Genomic DNA, 25,533 nt, shown 5'->3' on the forward strand with positions numbered 1-25,533 from the left:
CCCCCCGCCACTAACGATCCCGGAGGAGTGAAAAGGAACCCAAAACCGAAATCACAATCCCAGAAATGCGAGCCTGAGTGATTCCTGAGAGAATCCCCTCCCTTTTCAGTCAATCCCAGTTAATATACTAAACATGATGTGATATGATATGGAATATTTTATTGGCACATCCAACTGTCACTTCTGGTTTTACTCACTACTACACTTTTCCCCTCCCCCCTTCCAGTTCTCTCTTTGTGGAAACTGCCCAGGCACAGTGTCCTTGTAGTTATTGACATTGTTTTCATAACAGTCCTCACTGAAACCAAAACACAGGGCTTTCTAGCTACTAAGAAGAAAATTAACCCTATCCTAGCAAAAACCAGGACAACATTTCACTCAAGCTCATGTCTGGCCTAGCATCCCACCCCTGAAGCTGTAAGTCAGATGCAAACATTCGCATTTCCTTTGGTTGGCTGTTTTCTGGTATGTGCAGTTTTTTCTTAAATTTGCTTACCATAGGGAAGAGACCAAGAGAATGGTACCGACGTGATATGGCATTTGGCATAGTCTTGTTCCTAAGGTTTTTCAGCTCTTCTTGAGCCTCATGAAGCATTTCCATGCACTCTGCATACTTATCTTCCAGCTCCCGCAACTGTAACATATGGAAAGCAGTCCATGACCTTACGGGCTGCACCATCAACACAAAAAGTCTGCAAATTCTTTTCACACTGGTAAAGGATAATGGTGTAAAAAAATATCCCACTTTAAAGGAAAAGAACTCCAAAGAGCAAATATAATTGAAAATAAGAACACTGACTAGTAACGGGAAGGGCTAAGGGGGAGGAACTGCTTTCTCCACTTCCTATCTTACGTTATCTACATGAAGCCACTGTCAAGGAGAAGATGCAGAGCTGAAAGTATCCTTAGTCTGATCAGATATAGTGCCTAATTACTGTCACAATGACCACAGTGGCAAAGAGCATGGGAAAAGGACAAGACATTTCATAGTGTTCCAAAAGACTTAGGAATTTTAAAACCAAGACTTACATACATGCATACATATAACCTGCAAGAGCCTAAGACCATGCCTTATATTTAGTTTGACTTTCTCAGGAAACACATCTTGTGTAATCACTCTGTCTGAAGATCTCTGTGTAGCTTCATAGTTTTTGAGTTCATCGGCCATTTCAACCAAGTTTGGCAATGGGGCAGAAGTCTGAAATACCACATGCCTACAAGTTTCATAAAAATAAGCTACGTGGCTTAGAAACAGTGATCCCACTAATGTCTTTCCCAAGAAAGGGATGGAGAAGCATAAGCTCAATCTTTGTGGAGCACCACTGATAAAAAAAGGTTCATCATCAGTAAAAGTTTCTATGGGCAAATATTCCCACCTTCAACACCAAGTGCTGCAAATGGAAGACACATGGTAAGGGGATCAAGCTTTACTCATTCTGTTTCATCCATTTTGTTCATGTGAATGTAGCACCCAGAAGACAGTCAGTAATCCTGGACTGTCTTCTCTTTATTTGCTGAACAAATACAGTATGAACAAGCTCTTCCATGTCATCTCACTATTCAAAATAGGCTTAAACTACCAGCCTAAAGAAGTCAACCTCTAAAGGTGCTCCTATATACAGCCCGTAAGCCTCAGTTTTTCAAAAAGTGTGCCAGTTGAAGGAGAACAGGAAGGAAAAGGTTTTGAACTACCAGGAACATAAACATTCCTTCATTCCACATACACAGACAAAATTATTTAACAGTTCTGACCCAGCTTAGACTAAAACTCCCATGGCAAAGTGAACAGCCATCGCTCTACTACTACATTGTAATACTAAGTAATACACTCACCTCTGCAGTGAGCTGTCTCTGGGCATCTTTAGCTGCTCCCAAATGCTGGACGAGTTCTTCATTTTCAACTGCACACTAAAATATGCCAAAAAATGTTGGAAATACTGTGATGCTTTGTCCTGTGATGATGTTTGTATCCTATATTACAGGGTAAGTAGGAAAATTCTAACTTTTCTCAAGACTCTCTGCAGCAACAGTAGTTTACAAGTTAGTTTAAAAACAATTAAACAACACTTGAAAATGTTAACACCAGCATCAGTCTGTACCCTGCTAAATGATTCTCCAAGACCCTAAAACTATGGGTATGTGTCCACTGAAATACCTTTACTGACATTCTTGCCTTACCAAAGTCACCAAGTTTAGTGCAAAATTTCACATCTAATATTTAAAATAAATTTAACTATTGTATTTGCTATATCATATATGGATATTTTAATAAATTAATGCTTTCTAGTCAAGTATGCTAGATATTAAACATCAAACAAGGTCACCCAGATAAGGAGGGTGGAAAATTTCCTTTAGGCTCTAGTATACAGAGGATTGTAACTTGTCTTCCAGCTACAACAGTAGCAAATCACAACAGCAGTCTTGCAACTGGATTGCTTACAGCTTTCGCCTTTTTCTGCAGATCAACTATCTGAGAGAGAAGATGGGTGATTTCTTCCTGCTGTCGGGCAGCATCTTCGGTTTTCTTTGCTAACTCTTCGGAGATATTGGCAATCTGGATGTTTGCATCCCCTTTAAGATAAACCATTACAATTAAGATTACAAACCCAAAAGCAGAAAAGTAAGCAGAAGGATGTTCTTTTGGAACATCACTTGATTCAGCAGAATCCTTCCCCAGTACACAGCAAGGTATTTTTTAAAAACAGCAGTAGGACACAAAACCAGAAAGATACAAAGTGCTCATGCAGCAACTTGTACTTTCTCTTAATAACATCATTTTCTATGCAAAAATATTTTGCAACTAAGAAAGATTTAGCTAACAGACAGAATCATCTGCTGTGAAATTTCAGCCAGAAATTTTCTCCTCACTACCATTTATATAAGGAAAATAAATACCACAGAAAAACATGACTGACTGATCTGACTCAGTTGTCCTTTTTTTTTTTTTTTTCTACTGAACAATCTCAAATGAGAAGGGAAAAGAAATAAGGACATACTTAGCTCTTTTACACAGTCATTGACAAGCTGTTGTTCTTTCTCTTCATAAGTAATTGTTTCCGTCTTCAGCTGACAGGCCTATTCAAGAAATCCACATCAAACACCCTACATTAGCACATTTGTTCTTTGCCAGTCTGTTGCTGCATTTCCATCTGCTTCAAAAAAACAAGCTTTGCTAATCACTCCTCCAGGAAGACAGTGAGAAACTAGGTTTTGGCTGTCCTCCTTCATGTTCTGGAAAGAGGGGGCCAGGTGAACATTCAGCACAGACATTACTGCATGGAGAAACTTGCATCATTATCACCATATCCCCACTAGATGTCATCTGTGTATTTTATACTTAAAAAAAAAAAAAAAAAAAAACCAACCAAAAGCTGTTCAGCCCATAACATATAAAAGATTAGTATGCAGAGCTTGATCTGGTCAGTTGAATCAGCTTAAGTATCAACACAAACTGATTAAATGCTTGGTTTAAATAACTGAATTAGACATTCAAATATTTAAAAAAACCCATTCAGATAAGTATTTGAAAAGTTCTGTAACTGTAACCGTGTATCTCACATAAAACCTTTGTGCTATCTCCTTCCTTGCTTTGACTTTTCTGCTCCAATTCTAGGAGTGCCAAGACGAGAATGGCTATGTTCTGTCTGGCCCCACCTCGGTGGGTCTGTAATCTATTCCCAGTGCTGGGGGTGTGCAGAGACACGCACAGACTGCATCTGTAGAGAGATGTGTAGTCAGAGGTTTCAGGTTTGGCTCCATCCTGTGTCTCGCTGGCACAGACTGCAACTCCCTGGAAGGGAAGCCAGTGCTACCTGGGGTTCTCCTATCAGCTCCTGACAAAGTGGCCCTCTCAATTCTAACCCTACCTTCCTCACTCTCAAACCATCTATTGTTCATCTTCCTTGTGCGACTTCTCAAGGAAGCATACAGCACTCTCCACTAAGTGGTGCCTTATCCAGAGATATGACACTACCTCTTTGCAATGGGCCCTGCATTTGCAGTAAAAAAAGATAATGATTCAGTTTTCACACATTCATTCTTGGCTCAAAAGTATTTTTTCTGCTATACTCTGCTACACGTCTGCAAAATAGTAACACACTAGTGTTGTTTCTGATAGACAGAGAACAGTAAATAAACTTTTAAAAATGGTGTTGTCTGTGAAACAAATGGAGTATTGTCAGAAATAATAGGCAAGAAAAATCCATTCAACTTAAAATATTAACAGCCTGACTTGAAACACAAAGTGAAGATGTTTATTGCAAATTTAGACTAGCAGTTTTTATTTTGACAAACACTGAATTTGTACCAGAGAGACAAACTTCAGACCTGTAGCCAATGTCACCCATTTCTACCAGGTCAGCCCTTTAAGATCTGTTTCCAAGTGCAGTGCTGTACTCCAAAACCTGCCCATGCTCCTGCACATTCTTTTGGCAAGGCAACTGCTTTGCTTGTAGCTTCCATGTTCCAGCCTTTCCTTCATTTAGAAGTATAAAAGATGGTGATTAAACAACTACAAAGAGTTCTGTATCACATATGGAATTATATACTCTTAATTAGATTCTCTCAAGTTATAATACACACTTCTCAATACCTGTGCTCTAGCATTTAAATCAACGACTGTACTAAGCAAAACAAAGGGAGCAATTTCACCTCAGATCTAAGCACAACATTCTCCTCTTCAAGGTCCTTGAGTTTCTTTTGAAGAGAATCCAAATGAAAGTAGTTCTGGACAGAGGAGGAAGATTCATTCCTCTTCAGCCTTGTAACAAAAACAAGATTTTTAACTCATTTTTACCTGTATTATGGTCAATCTCACAGGAGAACAAACTGAACAGAGGTCTTAAAACTAGTCAGAATCACATGAAGTACAACTTTTTTCATGCCAGTGTATTTAGGCAGCAATGTATTTGCAGTGATTTTTAAAAAAGAATAATTATTTATTTATTATCCCCCCACACTTTCTATGGAAAAGTTATTCAGTCAAGGCTATGAGAAAGTAAACCACCTTACTACAGGGAGCAACCCAATAGCTTCCTGATTAATGCTGCACATCCTTCACCACAACGCAGCAATAACGGTGCAAGGAAGGACAGACAGCCCCTTGGAGCCTGCCATGCTTGGAATATTTCCACAGTGCCCTCAGGTCCTTCAAGTGCAAAGGTCACACACGTAGCACGTTTAGCACAGTGTGCAAAGGTATGTGGTGCAGTGGGGTACCGTGACTCCCCATGTACTTTCCCCTCCTGACTCCTGTTGGTACCAGTATAGCACCAGTATAGCCAGCAAACCCTTCCAGCTGGTGTCACGCACCAAGTTCAGAGTCCCGTTTATAGTTTCAGCCAATTTAGGAATCATTTTACCCACTTTTGAAGATCCAATGTTGTAGATCGATAACTTACGGGGTGGAACAGATGGACTCTGGCTCACTTTCTTCAGCAGCACTGGTATAGAACTGGAGCAGCTCATCTTTCATGGAGAGCTCATGCCGCAACTGAGAAACCTGAACAAAGAAAGAGCTTGCAGATCAGTAAATGGATTTCTAGGCACATTCTTGAGTAAACTCTTTATAAATTAGTTATTCATCCTCCAGTCATCATCTTCAGACTACAAGAGGCCAAAACTGGAACAGACCAGAACCTTTATTTCTTATGAAGAAGGAAAAGGGTATCTTTTAAATTAGCCATTAAATGTTCTTTTATTTTTTTTTTTTAGAAGTTCAAAAACCCCAACCAATTATCCACCACTATTAGACATGTTTCTCTTTCAGCTTCTTTAAGATCAGCAGTCCTGATTCACTACTGCATTAGTCTAGATTCATATCCACAGAAATTGATTTATTGCCATGACACTGCAAGAAATGAACATGGCAAAATCAAGGCAAACATCACTTTCTTGTCCATTTTATGTGATGACTCTCACCATCTGGCTCGGATACAGACCTTGTAGGCCTCAGATACAGACATTTCTTCCTCTCCAAAAGACTTCAGACAAAATTATTAATGTGCTTGTGCAGTAAGGTTACATTTGGGACTCAGCTGCTGGTTGAGCTGCAGACCATCACCACACAGTGGTAGGCTGCTGTTCTGAGGTTGCTGCAATGGTAGAGGCTGCAGTCAGCTTCTGGGTGTAATGTGGGCTTTTGATGACTCCAAAACATGAGTTTAGTAAAGCAGTATGTGGGATTCCCATACTTCGTACATATACGTATCAAAAAGGAAGAAAACATCAGAATTGGGTGGTTAAGATATCCTGCAATTGTGAGCTCCACAAACAACCTTGGTTAATTCATATTGTGATTCTCCAAGAAAAAGGTTAAAAGCCCTATTAGACAGTAGCACTTGGACAACTTCACAGCTGCAATTTAAGACCTCAGTGGCAAGAGATTAATTTTTATTTTCCTTGCATAGCTATAAGCAGCATAACTGATGAGACAGATCTGTTCCCTTCTACTTGCACTACAAGACTTGGCCCTCAGTTTTCACTTTCCAATGCACAAACTGCAGAGCACATTTAGATTTCTGCTTTTTGTACTGCAGGCATATTTGTATTTGTAGTTCTTACTGGCAAAAAAGAGAATATCAATAAAATAGATTTAAGATGCATTTTCATCAAACAAAAAAGTAGACTCAATGCAATAAAGCACTTAAACTGTGCAGAATTTTAAGCAAACAAGGTAATTTACTTCACTAAGGCTATTCTGTATAATCAGAAGTGCCAAGGCATCTAGTCCTCCTGAGACACTGGTTCTAAAAATACATGTGGGGAAAAAAACCCCAACCAACCACATTTCAGAAAAACATGAAACAAAATCCATGCATTAATTTTGGGAGGTTCACTTTCCTCATTTCAGGAAGAGCTAAAAAGCTGAGCCAAAAATAACAATTTACTTCCCTCCAGCACATTATGGCTCAGCCTCTTTAAGTAGCAAAAATTTAGATACCGTCACTGGGTAGGCACTAGATCATCTCCAGCTTTTGCTACACTTTTTTCTCTATGAATTAAAAAGACTGGGGATACTATTGTTACTGCCATTTTCAAGCATTCCAATTTGTCAAAGGAAGGTGAACAGCCAGAAAGGGCGACCATTTATAGGAACAGGACCAGAGGTGATGGGCACAAACTGAAGCACGGGAGGTTCCCCCTGAACCTCTGAACTACATTTTATTGTGAGGGTGACTGAGCACTGGCACAGGCTGTCCAGAGAGGTTTTGGAGTCTCCATCCTTAGAGTTACTCAGACACCATCTGGACATGGTTGTGGGCAACTGGCTGTAGGTGGCCCTGCTTGAGCAGTGGGGTTTGGACACTATGATCTCCATAGGTCACTTCCAACCTCAACCATTCTGTGAAATGTGGAAAATAACCTTTCAGCAATGCTTCCCTTTGACATAGCATTTTGTAGTGTGTTGACCCTGGTGAGCAACTAAGCACCCACGAGCTGAGCACACACTCTGCCCCCACAATCCCCACAGGATGGAGGAGAGAATCAGAAGTACAAAAGCCAGAAAAACTCATGGGCTGAGATAAAGACAGTTTAATAAGTAACACAAAGTTGCTTGTGCAAGCAAAGCAAAATAAGGAATTTATTCACTATTTTTCTATCAGCAGGCAGATGTTCAGCCACTTCATGGAAAGCAGGGCCTTGGCACACATAATGGTGCCTTCTGAAGACAAACACCATAACCATTAATGTCCCAGCTTCTTCCTCCCTTCCTGAGTTTTTATTGTTGAATATAACCACAGAAGGTATAGAATATCCCTTTGATCAGCTTGGGTCAGCTATCCCAGCTGTGCCCCCCTCCCAGCAACTTGCACAGATGGGGTACACAGTGGAAAAAGAAGGGCCTCAATGCTGTGCAAGCACTGCTTGGCAATAGCCAAAACACTGGTTGTTATCAGCACCATTTTAGTCACAAATCCAAAACACAGCACCTTATAGACTCCCATGAAGAACATGAGCTCCACCCCACCCAGACCCACTACACATTTTTACACTGCAAAACACAGGAATTGTTTTATGAACATAAAGGACCTCTTCTACATTCTCACAAGCCTCTGCAACATGTACCCTTCAGAGCAAACACTACCCGATACCCCTGCACAACGGATTGCTACCAAGCTCTTGTGGGACAAGAGCTCAGTCCCTATAGCCCACAAGGGACATGGCCCATAAGCTGTCACCATGCTTGATTCCCAAGACTTCATCTGTTCAGGCTTTTAACTCACTCCATCACCCTGAAAGCTTCACACAGCTTCAGAACTATGTCATGAAATAGTTGCACCTGTCTTAGAAATAATTTAAGCTAGAAAACAAAAGGATCCTCACATAGAGTACAGCATTTTAGAGACATGGGACCTAGCTTGCAGGAACAATCCTTACTGAATCATGAACAACCATTTCAAGAGTCCAGCTGATTTTTTTCCTGACTGACAGCAGCTAAATGCTTAACAGGTTGGAGTTACACACTGAAAATGAAGACAGTCAGTTACACTGTGTGTAAATAATATCTATGCAAGTACCAAGCCAAAGAGCATTTCTATCTTTCCAATGTTACCTTCTGTTCTAATAGACCAAAACCAATGTTCTCTTTTTAAAGCCACCATTTCAAATTCTAAATCAGCTTTTCCTTTCATCTCACTTTACACAGAAAAAAATAAAATCTGGAAAAGACTTTAAAACCAGCTATCACCAAAATACAAACTCTGGTATATGCCCTGGAACTAGAACAACAGGGCTAGAGGGCTGTATTACTCAGATGTTACCACAGGTTTGAGGTGGGTTATATGAGGACGGACACTGTGTTTGAAGCGCTGTCTTTTTAACTTCAGAAACATATGACAAAATCTGAAGAGGAAAAAGCAGCATTAACAGGGAAATTTAGAAAGATTAGGAGAATCACAGAATGTTGGGGATTGGAAGGGACCTCGAAAGATCATCCAGTCCAATCCCCCTGCCCGAGCAGGAACCTAAATGAGATCACACAGGAAGGCATCCAGGCGGGTCTTGAATGTCTCCAGAGAAGGAGACTCCACAACCTCCCCGGGCAGCCTGTCCCAGTGCTCCAACACCCTCACTGTAAAGAAGTTTCTTCTCAAGTTTAAGCGGACCCTCCTGTGTTCCACCTATACCCATTGCCCCTTGTCCTACCATTGGGCATCACTGAGAAGAGCCTGGCTCCATCCTCCTGACATTCGCCCTTAACATATTTATAAACATTAATGAGGTCTCCCCTCAGTCTCCTCTTCTCCAAGCTAAAGAGCCCCAGCTCCCTCAGCCTTTCCTCATCAGGGAGATGCTCCACTCCCTTCATCATCTTGGTGGCTCTGTGCTGGACTCTCTCAAGCAGTTCCCTGTCCTTCCTGAACTGTGGGGCCCAGAACTGGACACAATATTCCAGATGTGGCCTCACCAGGGCAGAGTAGAGGAGGAGGAGAACCTCTCTTGACCTACTAACCACACTCCTTCTAATGCACCCCAGGATGCCATTGGCCTTAATGTAATGACCTACTCCATTTCAAACACAGTTCACACTGTGACATTTTACGTTGCTTTGATACTGAGCTCTAATTTCAAAGATTTCAAAGGAGACAATAATAAACTGTAGGTAGCACCACCTCAGTGAAGAGGGACACATCTTGAGATTGGAGCTGCAGCACTCTTACTGAACACAGCAATGCAACAGCAGATAGACACACTGTACCTGGGAACTACACTTCTGCTGCTGAAAAGCTGGACACCCTTCCCTGTAACCAAAACAATTTACAATTAAGAAAGTTTTCTCAATATAATGTTTATGCTTTCAATACACAGTTTTGGAACAGCAAGCTGAGACTGAAGTGTCTGTGCATGCAGTACTGCCTGCTTCAGCACACTCACCTTTTGTTCTCTAGTGCACTACAGGAAAAGTCTCAGTTCCATCAGTTTTTATTGAACATGACCATCACCCCTTCCTAAACCTATGCAGCACCTGACAATACAAACTCAAAACACAAGCCCAAGAGTCTAATGCATTTTGCACAGGTCTGTATTACTTTCACATGTACTTGGCAATAGGGCATGCCACAAGGACAGAGGAAAAACCTGAGCTAGTTAATGGGATGGTCAAAAGGTTTTGTCAGGACAAGTTTGGTAGGTCAGATAGACATAAAGGTAAATTATTCATGCCATGACACATATACCAAAAAAACCTTGACATGATACCACACAGCAGAAAATACTTTTCTATATACTACAGAAACCACAGATCCCCCAGACAAAACATTTTTAGGCAGTTTTTAAAGAATTTAAAACGTACCAATTCTTCTCTTATCCCTTGCCCTTAGAGACTGTTGTCTTACTTACCATTCTATTAAAATATTCAAAATTCAGCATTAATGGAAGATCTGAAACCTACTAAAGAAACATTTTCAACATACAGAAGTGTCATGACTTTAAAGCCTGATGAGCTCTGCCTCAAAAGCATCCATTTCTGAAGGAGTCAAAATGACAATTTGAGAAAAGGGTGTTGATAGAACATATGGCTCAACACACCAAGCCACCTGGTAAGAAGCTTATTTCTGGTGGCCCTTTTTCTAATGCCACTCTTGAGTTCCCCTAAATAAAAACAGACCTAGCAGAGGCAGCCCATCCCTGTCCCCCACCTTCCTCAATTAAATCTTCCATTCTGGATGTATGGCGTGAATGTGCTGCCCTGGCCAGTCAGTATGCATGTGCCTAGTAAATGCCATATTAACCAATGCACAAATAAATTGGTTTGCCACATGATGGGACTTGGGCAGCAAACAGCAGCACTCCTCTGGGACATAAGAGAATTAGTTTTCCTTGCCAAAAAGAGCAGGCCACACCAAAGGCTATTATTTCTATGTGTGTACTCCACCACCATTTACCACACAGATGGGATCCCTCCATCCACGCTTTCTTCATCAACCCATCTTGGATATAATTCAACACCTCACACCGCTGTGCAGTTTTATTAACAGCTTTTTAAAAAAAAAAAAAATAAATTAATCCACTGTGGTTCATTGTTCTCCTGCTCACCCTACAACTGTGAGATTTCTCTCCCTATTGCTCAAAGCTACACATGGATGGGATTTACAAACCAAGGTCACTGTCCCAGAATAGGAGAAACAAAATTTGCCTCCAGCTCAGTCAGTAAGTCAGCAAGTTCAGTGACACTTGCAGTACAGATAGAGCTCTGTTAAAGTATCCCCAAGATAAAACAAGTTCTATCCGAGATACATTCATCAAGAATCTGCCAGTGCCTACAGAATCCAACTCCCCATTCAGAGGAATACAGCAAGAAATAGCAACTGGATAAATACTTGATTAAAAATTCAATGGTATGTGTTTCAAGTAATACCTTATGTCTTCCAATGTAAGTTTTCAGGTAAGTTTTATAGATCACATCAATTCAGAAACACATGCACCACCATATTATATTCTAAATGTGTTAATCAAATCTCTAAATATTATTACTGCCGAGTCAGACAAATGTATGTACTGCAGCAGGCTACTGACCCATGCTTCAACAGATTCCATTACAGTTCCCTGGAAAGAGATACAGCAAAATCACAAGAAGCTGGAAGATCCTAGCAATGTAGATAGATGGTAACAAGTGTCAGCCTATAACTGTTTGCTTCCCACCATAACCCAGTGCTTCCTAGCACTGACAAGTTCATATATGCAGAGCATGCTGAATAAAAATTACTAATCACTAAAATATATCCTGACCCACCTGAGCAACAGAAGCTTAAACACAAGTCTATGAAGTCTGCCCAGCCTGGAAAAGGCAGAAATGCACATATGATCTCAGTGAGCATGCACTCCTGAAATCTCCATACATACTGTGATTTACCTTATATGTGATACTTGTATCACATTCAGTTTGCAAAGCAAAGGGAAGCACTTCCAGCATTCAAACACTATGTTCTAAGAGCCAAAATTCAACTCATGTATGAATAGAAATGCATTTCAGTAAAAGAAATTAAACACCAGTTGGTAAGGAAGAAACTAGTGAGGACTGAGAAAGATTCAGGGGAGAAAGATGAAGAAAGAGCTGCACACACAGGGAGACAAGAGAAGGAAAAGAGTGATGAAGGAGATAATCAGAGGGGAATTATGCATAAAGCAGGGGAACAAGGACAAAACAGGTGGAAGAAAACAGTAGATATAGTGACTCAAAACTAAAAGAGCAGCTGGTTTCAGAGGAAAATGAAATCTGAAGGCAGAGCAAAATTCAATGGGTTGAGATTTTGTTTTTTTTTTTTTTTCCCCTCAAATCACTGATTTGAGCAAACAGATCAAATTACTTCTTTGGTCATATTTCTGAAAGCATACAGGCTATAGAAATGGCTGACCAGATTGCTGCAAGCAGACTGATATGCTAGGGACAGGATACCCAACAAAATTAAGTACAGACAAGGTGAAGCTAGAAGGAAAATTCTCCCCATCATTGCAGATACAGCACACAGGTATAAAAATCTTACCTCTTCCCTGATTTGTTCTACTTGTTCCTCCAAGAACTCATTTCTTTCTGTCAGTGATTTATTCTTCTTTAACAGTGACTGGCCAATCCGAGCAGCTAATTCTAAGTCCCGTTCTTTCTGTGAAGCATTAAGAAAAGAAAGCTAATTTCAAATTTTTTATTCACCAAAGGATCAGAGGGAGGGTAAAACTGTCACGAAAGGGAAGGAACAAGCACTTGAACAATAAAAAGACTTTTTCCTTTTATGAGGGTTTGTTTGGCTGGGTTTTATTGATAATTTTCTTTTTCTATTCCTGCTTATGTTACACCCACATTATTCAGAAAAGACTGGTCCATACAGCGTTATTGGACCATACATATGAAAGCACAGCTTCAAGGTCTACAGTAAAACAATATAAGTGAAAGCAGATCTGGTTCTCTATTACACCTTTGAGAAATTACTGAGGGAAATTATTCAATCACCTTGTTATACCATTTGCAGAACAGTCACTGAATTTTAGAGGTTACATTTTAAAGAATGCAGAAACACAGTAAAAATATCAAAGAACTTCGGTATTTCAAAGCATTCTTCATTTTCCACTTGCTTCACCTTGACATAAAAGGCAGTAAACTGTGCAGGAGCAGAAGCTGATTCCACTACAATGAACGTTCAGCTCTGATCTTCTTCATTTGTATAAAAACAAATCCTGTCCCTTTCCTTTTTGCAGATGCCCAACCGACATTAAGTGGTTACTCTCATGCCACGCTTGCTCTCTTCTTTTCCCTCCTCTATGTGCACAGAATTGGAAATAACTGGTCTAGACAGTTCACCACAGGTAGCAATAAAAACTAGAAGCTCATCTTGTTGATGATGTGTACCTTCACATCTCAGCTTCTGCAACGCTAAGGCATGAGGCTGCAATCCACTTAGGAGAGGATGACAAGCTGCATAAAACTTTGCACTGGTTCATTAAGCATTTCTATTTATCATTTTGTTATTCAATTGCCACATCTTTATGATAGTGGGGAAAAAGGTGCTAAGGTTAACTCCCTACTTACATTTAGTTCAACACCATTTGAGGAAGAGTTTTCTCTGAAAATACTGTTTGGGGCTCATTTATCACCCCTGACAGCCATCCAGATTTTAGGACTAAAAGCTACCTTGTGTCATGTATATATTAATGATAAAGCCTACAGCTACTGATCACATGGGTTTGAAGTCTATGAATTTGAATGAAGAGGCTTTCATAATGGAAAAAAAAAAAAAAGAAGCTATGCAATAATCAGTAAATAAAAAGAGAGGTTATTGATCACTGCTCTATCTACAAATAGCATTTTCCAAATGGTTTCTGAAGGTCAGGTTTCTATTTGCATTGAAAGCTACTGGCACCATCTAGACATAGATCTTTATATAATCTTACTTACAATCTTTCAGAACAATAGATCCCACAAAATTATCCAAAAAACGTTTGGTTTACATATCGAGCCAACATATTGTTCAGTAATTAGGCTCACTTCATAAATATGAAGTGGAAAAAATATATTGCTGCAGCTTTAACTCTACTGAGGAAGACCTGTCTAGCAGCAAGGTTTCTAACCTTAAAGTTGAGGAATGTAAGTGCATTTCCAGGCTCTTTAATTAACCTCCCTAGACTTCCTACATAATTTTTAGCAATTCAGCCCTAAATGTCCATTTGGGGTCAGGCTTCTTACTCACCGTGATAAGGAATTGATTTATTGCAGTGATATGTAAGAAAACACTGAAGCCAGACCCACTTACACTATTATTAGAAAGGGATGAGCAGGCAGGTTCACAGAGGGATCTGCTCCTTCCTATGCTTACCACAAACCCGGGCAGGCCTGGTGTCACTCACTTTGCTTAGTTTCAGGGCAAAAGGCACAGATTTTCAAAATACATTTGTGCAATTTTATATTTGCACGCATAGTGTTCTGGGATGATCTCTTTCCTGTCTCCCTCCCTGTCCCAAAATGCTGCACCCTTCACCCAAAATATTCATCCTACTTTGTAATACTTTCATTTGAAGCTCACCAACAAGAAGGACAGACAAGGGGTAGCTTTTGGGGTTGTTTTTCCACTTGTGTGTGTGTGAAGGTAGCAGAAGGAGTTACACTCTGACATCTACAAACAGATATCATCTCTTGTTGATAACCATCATTTGGAGAACAGAGAAAGGAGCTGTAAGTGCACATCTGCCTAGAAATAGAGTGATTCAATCAGAAATGATGGCCAAATAAAAAAAAAGTTCACTGAAAGTATTTATTTTATTAAAGGATCACCTACTACACGTTCCCCTCCTTTCCCTTTGCTATCATCCAGATAGGGAAGTACACCAGAAGCTTTAAAAATGTTGTCTCAGCAAGTCCTTCTAGCATTGCTCCCGTGAGTGTGATTTCTGGATCTACAGACATTTGGCTACACGGACTCAGGGGAAGAAGCAGTTTGGTAGAATGCTGCATTATTACTAGAAGCAGCCATGGAAACAAATGCAAGTAAATCTCAGCCAAACAAGACAAAGGGAACAGGACACAAACAGGTAACAGAGTGTTACTGTGAGTTAATGGATTATTCCAGGACAAGTCTTGTAGGTAAAGCATCAGTTTTAACTCATATTCCATAGAAATTTGTTTCAGAGTTCAGCTCAAAGCACGAAATGCAGAACTCGTACTGAGATCGGATGTATCAAGCATAGGTGGGAGATGTGAGCATTCCCATGCTTGTTTCCTTGCAGAATCAGAGGAAGAACAGACTACCCAATGTATCTCAGCTAGACAGACTCCATTTTTGAAATTACTATTCCAATAAGCAAGCAAATAAATATGAAGGATTAAATTACACTCAGTCCTGAACTAATTCAACTGTAACAGTTTTCACCTAAAGAAATCTTCATAAACATTATTTGGAAAATCATTGCTCAAGCTTACTGCAGAAAAGCAGCTAATTTCAGTCAAAAAAATTTATTATTATATTTATTGAACATAAGCATTGTAACTTGACAGTTGCTTTTTGCCATTTCTTGAGTGCCAAGCATTACAGTAATAAAAATTAACATAATAATGGTATTTTTAAAAAATCCCAGACCAAGCAAACAAAAGGCAAAGAAGAAAAGATTTGGAGACAAATGGAGTATTATTTTCTGATGTTATGTCTATGCACTTCTCTGGAAAGACATGATCTGAGATAATAATTATGAATACAAGACTATTTATTTGTTAACTACTTTTAAAAAAAAATATTTTAAAAGAGAATCAATCCATCAATATCATCACTATTAGCTCTACACGTACTTTATAAAACGTGTCATTTTAAGATGATCTTCCACCCCCTATTTGTTATGGCAAATATTTGGCCAAGAGCAAGTTAAATGAAGTTAAAGGGCCTCAACTGAAAAATAAGCACAAATAATGAATCCATATAACTGAGGTAAACAAATAACCTTTACTTTGAAAGAATATTTATCTTACCAATGAGATTAAGTGTACATACACCCAGAGAACCTATTCCTCCTCATTTGAGGACGGTCTACCAACAGCCTTTTGTAGTGGTACCATATAATTGCTGTACTGCTTTCTCATACTGTGTACGGGTCCTTAACGAGATGCAATACTTGCCTCTTCAAGAAGACGTGTAACAGCATCTATGTCATTGTATGTTTTAGTCATCTGGCCCACTCTTTCAGCACATAAAACTGCGAGGAAATAAAACAAAACATTAATTATATTGGTAATATTATTAGGGGAAAAATATCCTTTAAAGAGTTCAGGTTTGCATAAGTTTTAATCTTAAAACTACTTATGTAAACTTTTGGGTAAGTGTATCAAAAGAAAAAAAAGTCAAAGCTTCAAGTTAAACTGCAAATACAAGAGTTTTTCTTTTGCAATGAGTATTTGCTTTTGTCAGTGGCAGAACAAACATTAAAACATTAAACATTCTTCTCTGAAGAGGAATATCTTGAGTTTATAAAAAAATAATCAAGGAAGAAGTGAAAACAGATGGTCTTAGATACATAATTAGGATTCTATCATGTCACCTAGTCGTTGTATTAGGTGTAGTAGAATTACTCCATGAATAAGCAACTCCAATACTGTTAGTAACACTGTTCATCATAAAGATATTATGTCACATTACGTTGATAAGAACTGGGTTCCATGGTATGAGACAGCAAAGTAACCACAGAATGCATACAAAATAATAAATTCTTTTTATAATACCCAGACCACACCATGGTGGCCACAGTATCACTCAAAAATATTTACTCAGACTGGATGAGATGATTAATCACGAAGGTGGAACCAGGAGTTTTGTCAGACTGAAGAAAGTATGTAGAAGTTTAAACAACCACCAGAGGTGATCCTTTAAGAAGCTACAATAACTCATCTGGAAGTCTCAAGCTTTCTAAAAACCCACCAATAATCAATGGGCACAACAGCACCTTCTGCACTACCCTTACATTCTTTTTACTTTCAGCTACATCTATTCCTCAAACCCTGTAATTCTGGAAAAAAAAGAGAGTGTTAATGAAGTTGAGTTGATCATAAGGACTATTAGCTATCAGGCTGCTGTAGCACTGATTGTTCTTGAGGGGATTTACCCTTGACAATATCAGTTAAAGCTCAGATTAGCTAATGTTGCTCTAGTGTGCATTAAGGTAGGGGTGTGGGGTGGGAAGAGAGACAGATAAGGCCTAATAAGGTTTAAATTATTATTATTTTTTTTTTAAGTGTATTGAGTACAGTAACATTACCAGGAGACAGCCTGTCATCTTAAGGAAACAATGCTAACCAATTTATAAATATAAATCTACATATACATAAATGTACAGCTGATCACCACTAAGGCACATCAATCATATATCAAGTGCAACAATACTTAAGTATCTGTTGAAGTGTTGGAGGATTTTTTTTCCCCCAAGCTTAAACATCAGAAAGTTGCTTAAACTACAGCAAGATGTACACTTTGTTTCTGTTTATTCTCCTGTCTCAAATTCTATTTTTAAGGATCAAATCCTGAACACATTTACAATATTTAGTAACATCAGTAGTGCCAATGAACTCCAAAGAATACCATTCAAAAGTATTCAAAAGATAATTACACTTCTCCAAATAATTAAGTCTGAAAGTGGTAACAGTAAAAAGTTCACATTTCAAAGTAGTAATTTGACAAAAATTACAAAGCAATATAAAGAATACCTATACTACTGCACAAGCAAAAAAACACTGCACAGCAAATACAGGCTATATTAGTCAAAATCAGAGTAATCAGGATTCCACAGAAAATAAAATTGAAGTAGCTGGAAGAGAACATCAGCTGTAGTAAACAAAGGGGCTAAATAGAAGATTTCCACAAAAACTTCACATGACAACAGATAGTGTCACATCCAGAAGACTACTCACAATAAAAAAATTAACACGGCCATAAACCACATTTTTTAAAACATAATAAGTTCATAACTCATGCAATAAAACATCTATCAGAAACCCTGACACCAGCAGTTTATCTTCCAAAACAACTGTACACTAAATAGTTCCCTTGGTTACAACATTCCCCCACTACTATAAATGTTTGAGATTGTCATTAGCAAGCTCATTTTAACTCCGTAGCCAGCACTAATATTCACCACTGATTATGACTATGGCAACTTGGTACCATCCTAATTCCAGTGAATGTATAACCTTGCTAAGATCCAAGCTGATAAAAGGACAGTGCTCCTGCAGACAGAATAAAGTCACTCAGCTGGGATAAAGAGCGAGAAGGGTTGATTCATCTGGCTTCTTGCTTGGCTATTCCTTCAGAACTTGCCATTTAACCTTTAACGTGGCAGGGCAATGCCACAGTCTTATCACAACAGACATTATTAGCAAAGAAGTAGCAACCTGGTCACCAACAGCTTTTATATCTCCAAAATTTCCATCAAACTTCTGTTGGTCGCTGTTAAACAGAGGTCTTCACATACTACTCTGCCAGTGTGAAAGGGTTTCAAAGCAGAAATGTTATCTTATGCATCCTCTTCAACATCCAAGTGGAAACAAACTTCAACAGACCGCATATAATCAAACACCTCCTCCAGTCAACCATCTCCTATCAGCACTCAACATGCAACACAGCAGAAGCAGAGCTATGAACCAAATGGAACGTTTTCCTTTTGGAAGGAGGGCAAACTTGCCAAGAGGTGTTGTGCTCCATCCTTCAGAAACCAAGGCTTGTGGGGAAGAGAACGGGGAAAGTGAGAGGAGAGAACAGAATTCAGAAGAAGTATTTAAAATACTCAAAATAGCATCTATGTAGTTAGTCAGCCTCCAGAGATTACAGGATAACATTTGGCCAATTACTAGCGCAGTGATTTTGATTTCCTTAGTATCCAAGAAGACTACCAAGTGAAAAAGACACGCTGCCTTGAACAATAATTTTGAGCTCTGATCAATGAAGTAGGAGGTGAAGAGAGGAAAACAAACAAACAAAAAAATCTCAAAACAAACCAAAACCCATGAACTCCACAGCTCTAATAGATTCTGCATAGTTGTTTTCTAGCCTGATGGAGGTTCTGATGAGTATGGGAACCTCGTAACACTACCATAAAGATAAAACGAGAGTAAGTGAAGGACAACACTCTAATACAAAACCTAGAGTGCCAATTTACTGACCTCTTTTTGCTCACTTCCAAATCAGCAGTGTTTTTGCTTGAGGCTGATAGGAAGTGCGGTGTCTAACTGCATGCATGCAAACATCCAAATCAAAATACTCTTTGCACCTTTCAGTTTATGGAAAGGCTGTTTAATAATAATAATAATAATAATAATAATAATAATAATAATAATAATAATAATAATAATAATAATAATAGTAAAAAATACGTCTACAGCAAGTAGAGGAACCACAGAATTCCAGAAACAGAGTTAGAAAATGCATTTTGGTAACTGCTTTGAAATGAATGTCACAAATCCAAAACAGGAAACAAAGAACAGGGAAAGATTCTATCACATTATTTCCATGACCACATTAAATACATGCTACTGGGACATATTTGTGGTTGAAAGTATTTGGGTTTTTTTAAAAGCCAAACACACAAATAGACAAATGCTACACAAATCAAGTATTTCCTCTGCCTTCAAGTACCTGGCACCATCTTCACACCCTCTTAAAACTTGCAAATTTATGGGTACCCACATTCCTGTGTTTCCCAATGTGAGTACAGCTGAAAGGATGTACTCTGCATTTATTTCCCATCATCTATTTAATGCAGCATCTGACTGGAAGCTTCTTTCAGGCTCTGAGCTCCGCACTGACTAAAGCATTTATTCCCAAGCTGAAGATGCCCAGGGAGAAGGAAGGAAAGTAGGTACCTTCCTGGATTCCTCCCTGAAAGTCACATAGCCATCTAGCATGCTGCTTAGAGGAAAAGTGTTTCCAGGAACAGGAAAGAGCCATGGAAGGGAAGCAGAGCAAGAATATCACTATTGGGAGCTGCTGCAATGAGCCACCACCCACCAAACAGGGGATTCAGGTGAAAGGAAAAAAAAATAAATGACAGGAGCCAGCAGCCACAGGTGTCCTCAGCCTCTGCCCCCTGCATCCCTCCGTGAGGTATACCCCCTCTTCATTTTTGAGACCTATCAATCAGGGACTAATTTAAGAACTAGAAGAGAGCAGCCATGGCTGAAGAGGAAAACCCCAGCTCCCACTGCTCCTCTCTCCATTTATTTACAGATACTGGGAAACAGAATGGGGATTGGATGTTATGGTAAAGTTTCATTTTTGGGGCAGATAATACTGATCTGTATATTTAGAGAGTCTAACAGGGAAGGCCCCAGTGCATGAAGATTTTCCAACTACCAAAACGTATTTCCTCAGAAACTACATTGGGATAAGGGAATACTGTCCAGGGAGCAGAGATCTCTGGCAATTTTAATACTGATGCTTCTTATTGTCAAGGTGGCAGCAGGGGAAAAACTTCTTTTTCTGTAACAGTTTCCTACCCAAAGCCTTTAGTTATGGCAAGGTGTATTATATTCTTGATCAGTCATGAGAAGCCCTGCCTCACAAATAGCTTGTCTCCCTCCCCTCTGCTCAGAGCTCTCTGCAAACACTGAAGGTACAATGGCAAGTTCATCGCGTCCTAAACGCTGCTCATCGAGACGTACAGAACGGACAGTAACACTGACCGACTCCTTACTGCCAGATGCCACTCAGCAAACATCAGCAGAGACCCTGGCAGACTCAGACTCCTCAGCCCATGTTGGTTTAATTTTTGAAAAGCTATTTTTGCACTTGCTAAAAATCACAGCTTCGGTTCCAGAGCCGCCGATAGTTATGCTCTGGCACTGGTTATGGCGAGCACTACATCGCCCTGAGCCAAGTGCATGAGGAATTCTGAAACTGTGCCATAATACCTATATTCCTTTTTAAATTAAACTCAGGAAAATTATACCCAAGATGTGTCATCAGCTCTGTTATTGACCCAGACTAGAAAGATTTTACATGTTCAAAGGTAAACATGCTAGTTTCACCTCCACTAGAGAGGAGTTTTTGTAAGCCCTGGCTAAACTGGGACAGAGGCTTCAGGTTGTCACATCTGAGACAGCTTCGAGAGAACAGGTTCATCTAAAGAGCTTAAAAGTCTTAAGAGACTACTGTCACAGGAGCTTGGAAAATGTGTTTCTGAGGCATAACTTGCTAGAAGTGTAAACTTTAACATAACACACCAGCAGTTCCTCCAGCCTCCCCCATCGCTCCCCAAGCACAGGAGCAGGTCAGTCTCTCCAGAAGGCAGATGGGGAGTTCAGTGGGTGGCTGCGACCCTGCTTAGAGGGATAAAGAGCGGTCACAGCACACCAACTGCTTCACAACTGTCGAGTCACACTGTGGGCGAGTCTGGAAGAACATAATGTTGTGAGTGGTACATACTCTGTCAGCAAGTACGTATTAGTGTGGTGAAAAACAACTACCATAAGTTGAATAGACAACACCAATAGATTTTTTTTTTCTTCTTTTAAACTGTTACAGCCTAGCTTCCTGTGTCTTCAGTGGCACATTTGATAATGAATCTTTCAATATTAAGGTGCAGTTACTGATTCTTCTGGAAGAAGAGATTTTATCTTGCAATTTAAGCTATGGTTTGAAGGGTGTTTACTGCTATTTCTTTCATATGGTACTCAAATAGCTTAGTAAATCCAGTATTAAAGCCTCAAATAAAAACCTATGTTATTACTTAACCTCAGGTTTGGGAAAAAACTCTGTTGTTATTTCTTCTCTAAAGCTTAATGTCCTATCACCCAGGTTGGTAGCCATTTCAAAGTACTTTCTCTAAGCAGGGCATGAACCACAACAAATTTTCTTGTGAATGAAGAATCAAGTTAAAGGAAATTTCAACAAGAATGTTACACACTTATTCCTTCTATTAGCATAAACATAGACCAAATGTGGTAACTCGGAAAACACAGCCACAAAGCAAAACTAAGGAGATAAGGAAAAACACCTGGAAAAGAACCAAAAGTTTTACCTTATTATTGTCTCCACGTTTGGGCCCCACAACTTACCACCATCATAGTGCATATACTATTTACTGATAGAGCTCAGCATAGCTCTTTTGTTAAAAGTAAAACTTTTCTTGCAGGATTTTCTATTACTAGCCATTGAATTACTGTCTTGACATTCTCCCGCATCCAGTTCTTGTCAATAACTGACTAGACTGCAGCCCTTGCAACTAATAAATGGGCACGGGGCTTAAACCAGGATCTGGACTGCAAATCTTTCACAAATCCTAAAATAAAATTACAGTATTAAAAGTCATGCATAGTCATCTGTCTCCCTTTTTTAAATACAAGATCTTTTCCTATTCCATCTTTGGGAGAGATTGGCTGTGCCAAAGCTTTGAAGAATCTCCCTTTTCTTTGCTTTAGTGTTCAAAGATTCAAGAGCCCTGTACAGTCTTTGTAAGATAAAATAGGTATTTTTCATTTTCTCTAAGTCAGACCCTGGAGGGCCTGAACTTGAGATTTTAACAGTGATCACAAGATTTTATTTTATTTTATTTTTTAATTAAACTTGGGCTAGATTCTTAGTTTGCATTTACCCAGCACTTTAGATAAGGAGGATTTGTAATCTAACCATTACATTAGTAAATTGAAATAGTAATGAGTGGCTGCCATCACAGGTCCTAAACAGGCAGGAATCAAAACACAGCCCAGTTTCAGAATTAGCTGGCCCAACAAATCACTAACCAAAGAAAACTGACAGGCTGTCCTTTCACAGCTCAGGTTTGGTTTTATCAACGAAAACTAAGTAGACACTATGGACAGATACCACTGCACAAAGTTTCACTGCAGACAGCTCAAAGACGAGCTCATCAAATGAAGAGTAAACATGTTGCTGTCAGGCAAATGGACAACTCCAAAGCAATGCAGTGAGTCTAGGACTCTTCTGCCTAGGCCTTTATGAAGGTGCTTCCCATACTCATCAAAAGAACTGATTCTGTAACACTGCCAAGTGTAAGGCTAGTTCTGTGACAGAGGCACTAGAAACAGGACTGAGGGCGGTCACAGGATCTAAATGTCAGGACAAGGAAAAATCTCACTACATCAAAATGACCAGGGAAATAATAGAAAAGGAGTGAGTACACATTCTGCTCATGGAATAGGCCAAACAGTTCAAGAGTCTTAATCATTCACTTTTTATCCCCTTCTTTTCAATAACTAAGTGGTTGAAGTGAAGCATACTCTCAAGACTTTCAATTTCTGATACCAAGTTTATAGCCAGATATGGTTAAAACATTTATTTGGTTCAGTATCAAAAACCTGGTGCTTCCATCTGCTTTACTTATAGAATAGATCAACTCAACCCTATGAGAGATACTATCTTTTATAAGTGCGCCTACGTGAGAAGACACGTAGAAAATACCATAAATCATTTTTGTGCATCTGTATCACTACTACACTGAGTGTGTAGGTGACCTGAATGTATAGGTGGAGGAGAGAAGGCATCTTTAAAAGATATTTCAAATACATACTGAGCTTTTGAGGGGAGGGTGCTCTAGAAAGACAGGGCTAAATTTATTCCAGATGGAACTCAGCATTTTTTTTTCCTCTCAAAATCAGCAAGAACAGCCTCAGATTGTACTTAGATCTGCATGAAAGCTAAAAGGAAGAATAAGAACAGCATGACATATCACAAAAAATCACTAAAAAATCACTTAAAAAACAGATATCGAACAAAACCAAGTTGGTTGGCCTCTCTCAGTAAGTTTCCTCCCCACCCCAATCCTGAGTTTTACAGTTTTCTTATACCAGAATTCTCTCAAGCACCTTTCAATTTTGCAGACACCTCAGCTTCTTTCAGAGACCCACAACAAGAGGCACAGATAGTTTATTGACTGAGTATGAATGAAACCCAGGTAGAATATTTGATTCTGAGGAAGTCTTTATAGGAAAGCCTTATGCAACAGGATTCAAGAGCATGTTAACATCCACTGAGGCTTGGGCCACAGGAACTATTTCCGACGAGGTGAGTAAGGGTGTAAATTCACAGCAGGTCACATTCTCTGTGCCATCTTTAAGAGCATCTTTACACCAGCTTTATGGTAATGTTATTTGGAAGTACCAGTTCTCTACCAGAAAACCACTACTTTGAAGTGAAATTTACAACACATAAAATAACATATATGGTGCATTTAGCTTTTGGTACCTGAAGCCCTGTCAAAAAATGCCAGACTGGCTGGCAGCAGCCCTTGAATTGGTACACTCTGTATACAGCAGGTGCACAGGAGGACTGTCAATGTGGATTCATATGGCCACACTAACAGGGCAGTTGCCTGTAATACTGCAGATGTCCACTATTTCCACAAAATATGACAAGATTTTTGGGTCATTTGTTTTGTTGAATGGTTAAGTCACAAAACCCACAACTTGGATTATTTTTATCTATGTGCTTTCAAGTTCATGGATAAGCATAAAATTGTTGCTCTGTTCTTTTACTCATTTTTAGAAGTGGGGAATGATAACGTAACAGACACAGTCTCATAATACACGAGTTGTACATACAAAAAATGTACTACATTTCCAAAGAAACATTAGTTCCCAGATCCAGTTTCATTATAAAAAAAAGATACTGCATAGACTACATTTCTTTTTTAAAGAAGAGTACATAAATTAAGATTAATTCTATTCATATTCTATTCATAAGAGTATTTTCTTCATATTTCATCTGATACTGGTTACACATTAAAAAAAACCAACTGAAAAATTTAGTAATTTAAATCCACACACACCACTCAAATCACTTTCAAGCTGCTATGTGCTACTACCATAGAAGTTTAATACCAAAAGGTGAAAAGTACCTTCTTCCAAGATGTCAAGGCTCTGCCTGTCAAACCTGCATTCTCTCTGATTTTCTTTTTCATAGTCATATTCAAAGCTTTCCTCTTCGTTTACTGACATTGCTGAAGTTATCCCAGAGAGACACGATATGATGCCTTAGTCTCACAGGAGATGGGAATTCATTCCCTTGGAGGCTGTATTTTTGGGGAGAGCAAAGCAAGGTCTCCACAAAGCAGGATACCATCTTTCCTCACTCACATGCTCAGCCAGACTGAGTATTAGTCCTCAGCACAACAGCTTTGTGTGGTACAGATGGGGTGGAGGAGGGAAGAGACCATCTGTCTAATAATTACTAGAAGATTTATGTTGTTCCTCATGCCAGCTCTGAGGGCAGACAGTTTTTGCTCAACAGCTCCACTAGAATATTTCAGACAGAGCAAGTGAGCTGAAAGCCCCCTCCCCAGCACTCCTCACGTCAACAAGGTTCTCCCTCCTCTGCCCCTGCTCCTCCAAGTGAAGTGGTAGCTTCCCACAAGTGTCTCAGCAACACGGAAGTCCAACCTGCTGAAGGGTGTGCACCTTCACAGAGTTAACTCACCTCTCAAGTTGCCTAATAATGCACGTAACAGATTTCAGAGGAGCAGTGAAGAGCCGAAGCCTGTACACGTGGACACACTAATCCCACTCAGTGGAGAGATGCTGACAGTTGTGGCTGGGGTACAGCAGGGTTTGAGCGCAGCACC

General features: G+C 39.4%; 1 protein-coding gene across 6 annotated transcripts in view; it reads right to left on the minus strand.

Annotated features, from left to right (window-relative positions):
- TRAK1 (trafficking kinesin protein 1) overlaps positions 1–25,533 on the minus strand; it is a 74,221-nt gene that overhangs the window by 25,275 nt on the left and 23,413 nt on the right. For 5 of the 6 annotated variants that reach the window (XM_029084009.1, XM_029084006.1, XM_029084004.1 and 2 more), the window contains exons 2-9: positions 16,094–16,170; positions 12,486–12,602; positions 5,400–5,500; positions 4,651–4,759; positions 2,997–3,075; positions 2,441–2,571; positions 1,834–1,908; positions 497–634 (exon numbers count right to left, since the gene is read on the minus strand). In XM_029084009.1, the coding sequence (XP_028939842.1) occupies positions 497–634; positions 1,834–1,908; positions 2,441–2,571; positions 2,997–3,075; positions 4,651–4,759; positions 5,400–5,500; positions 12,486–12,602; positions 16,094–16,144 (801 nt within the window). In that variant the 5' untranslated portion in view covers positions 16,145–16,170. Of the gene's footprint in view, positions 1–496; positions 635–1,833; positions 1,909–2,440; positions 2,572–2,996; positions 3,076–4,650; positions 4,760–5,399; positions 5,501–12,485; positions 12,603–16,093; positions 16,171–24,810; positions 24,821–25,533 lie in introns of those variants that run through there. The other variant, XM_029084015.1, reaches the window with a different exon arrangement.

The sequence above is a fragment of the Antrostomus carolinensis genome, unplaced genomic scaffold (assembly GCF_000700745.2).
Source record: "Antrostomus carolinensis isolate BGI_N321 unplaced genomic scaffold, ASM70074v2 scaffold10860, whole genome shotgun sequence".
NCBI classification, from domain to species: domain Eukaryota; kingdom Metazoa; phylum Chordata; class Aves; order Caprimulgiformes; family Caprimulgidae; genus Antrostomus; species Antrostomus carolinensis.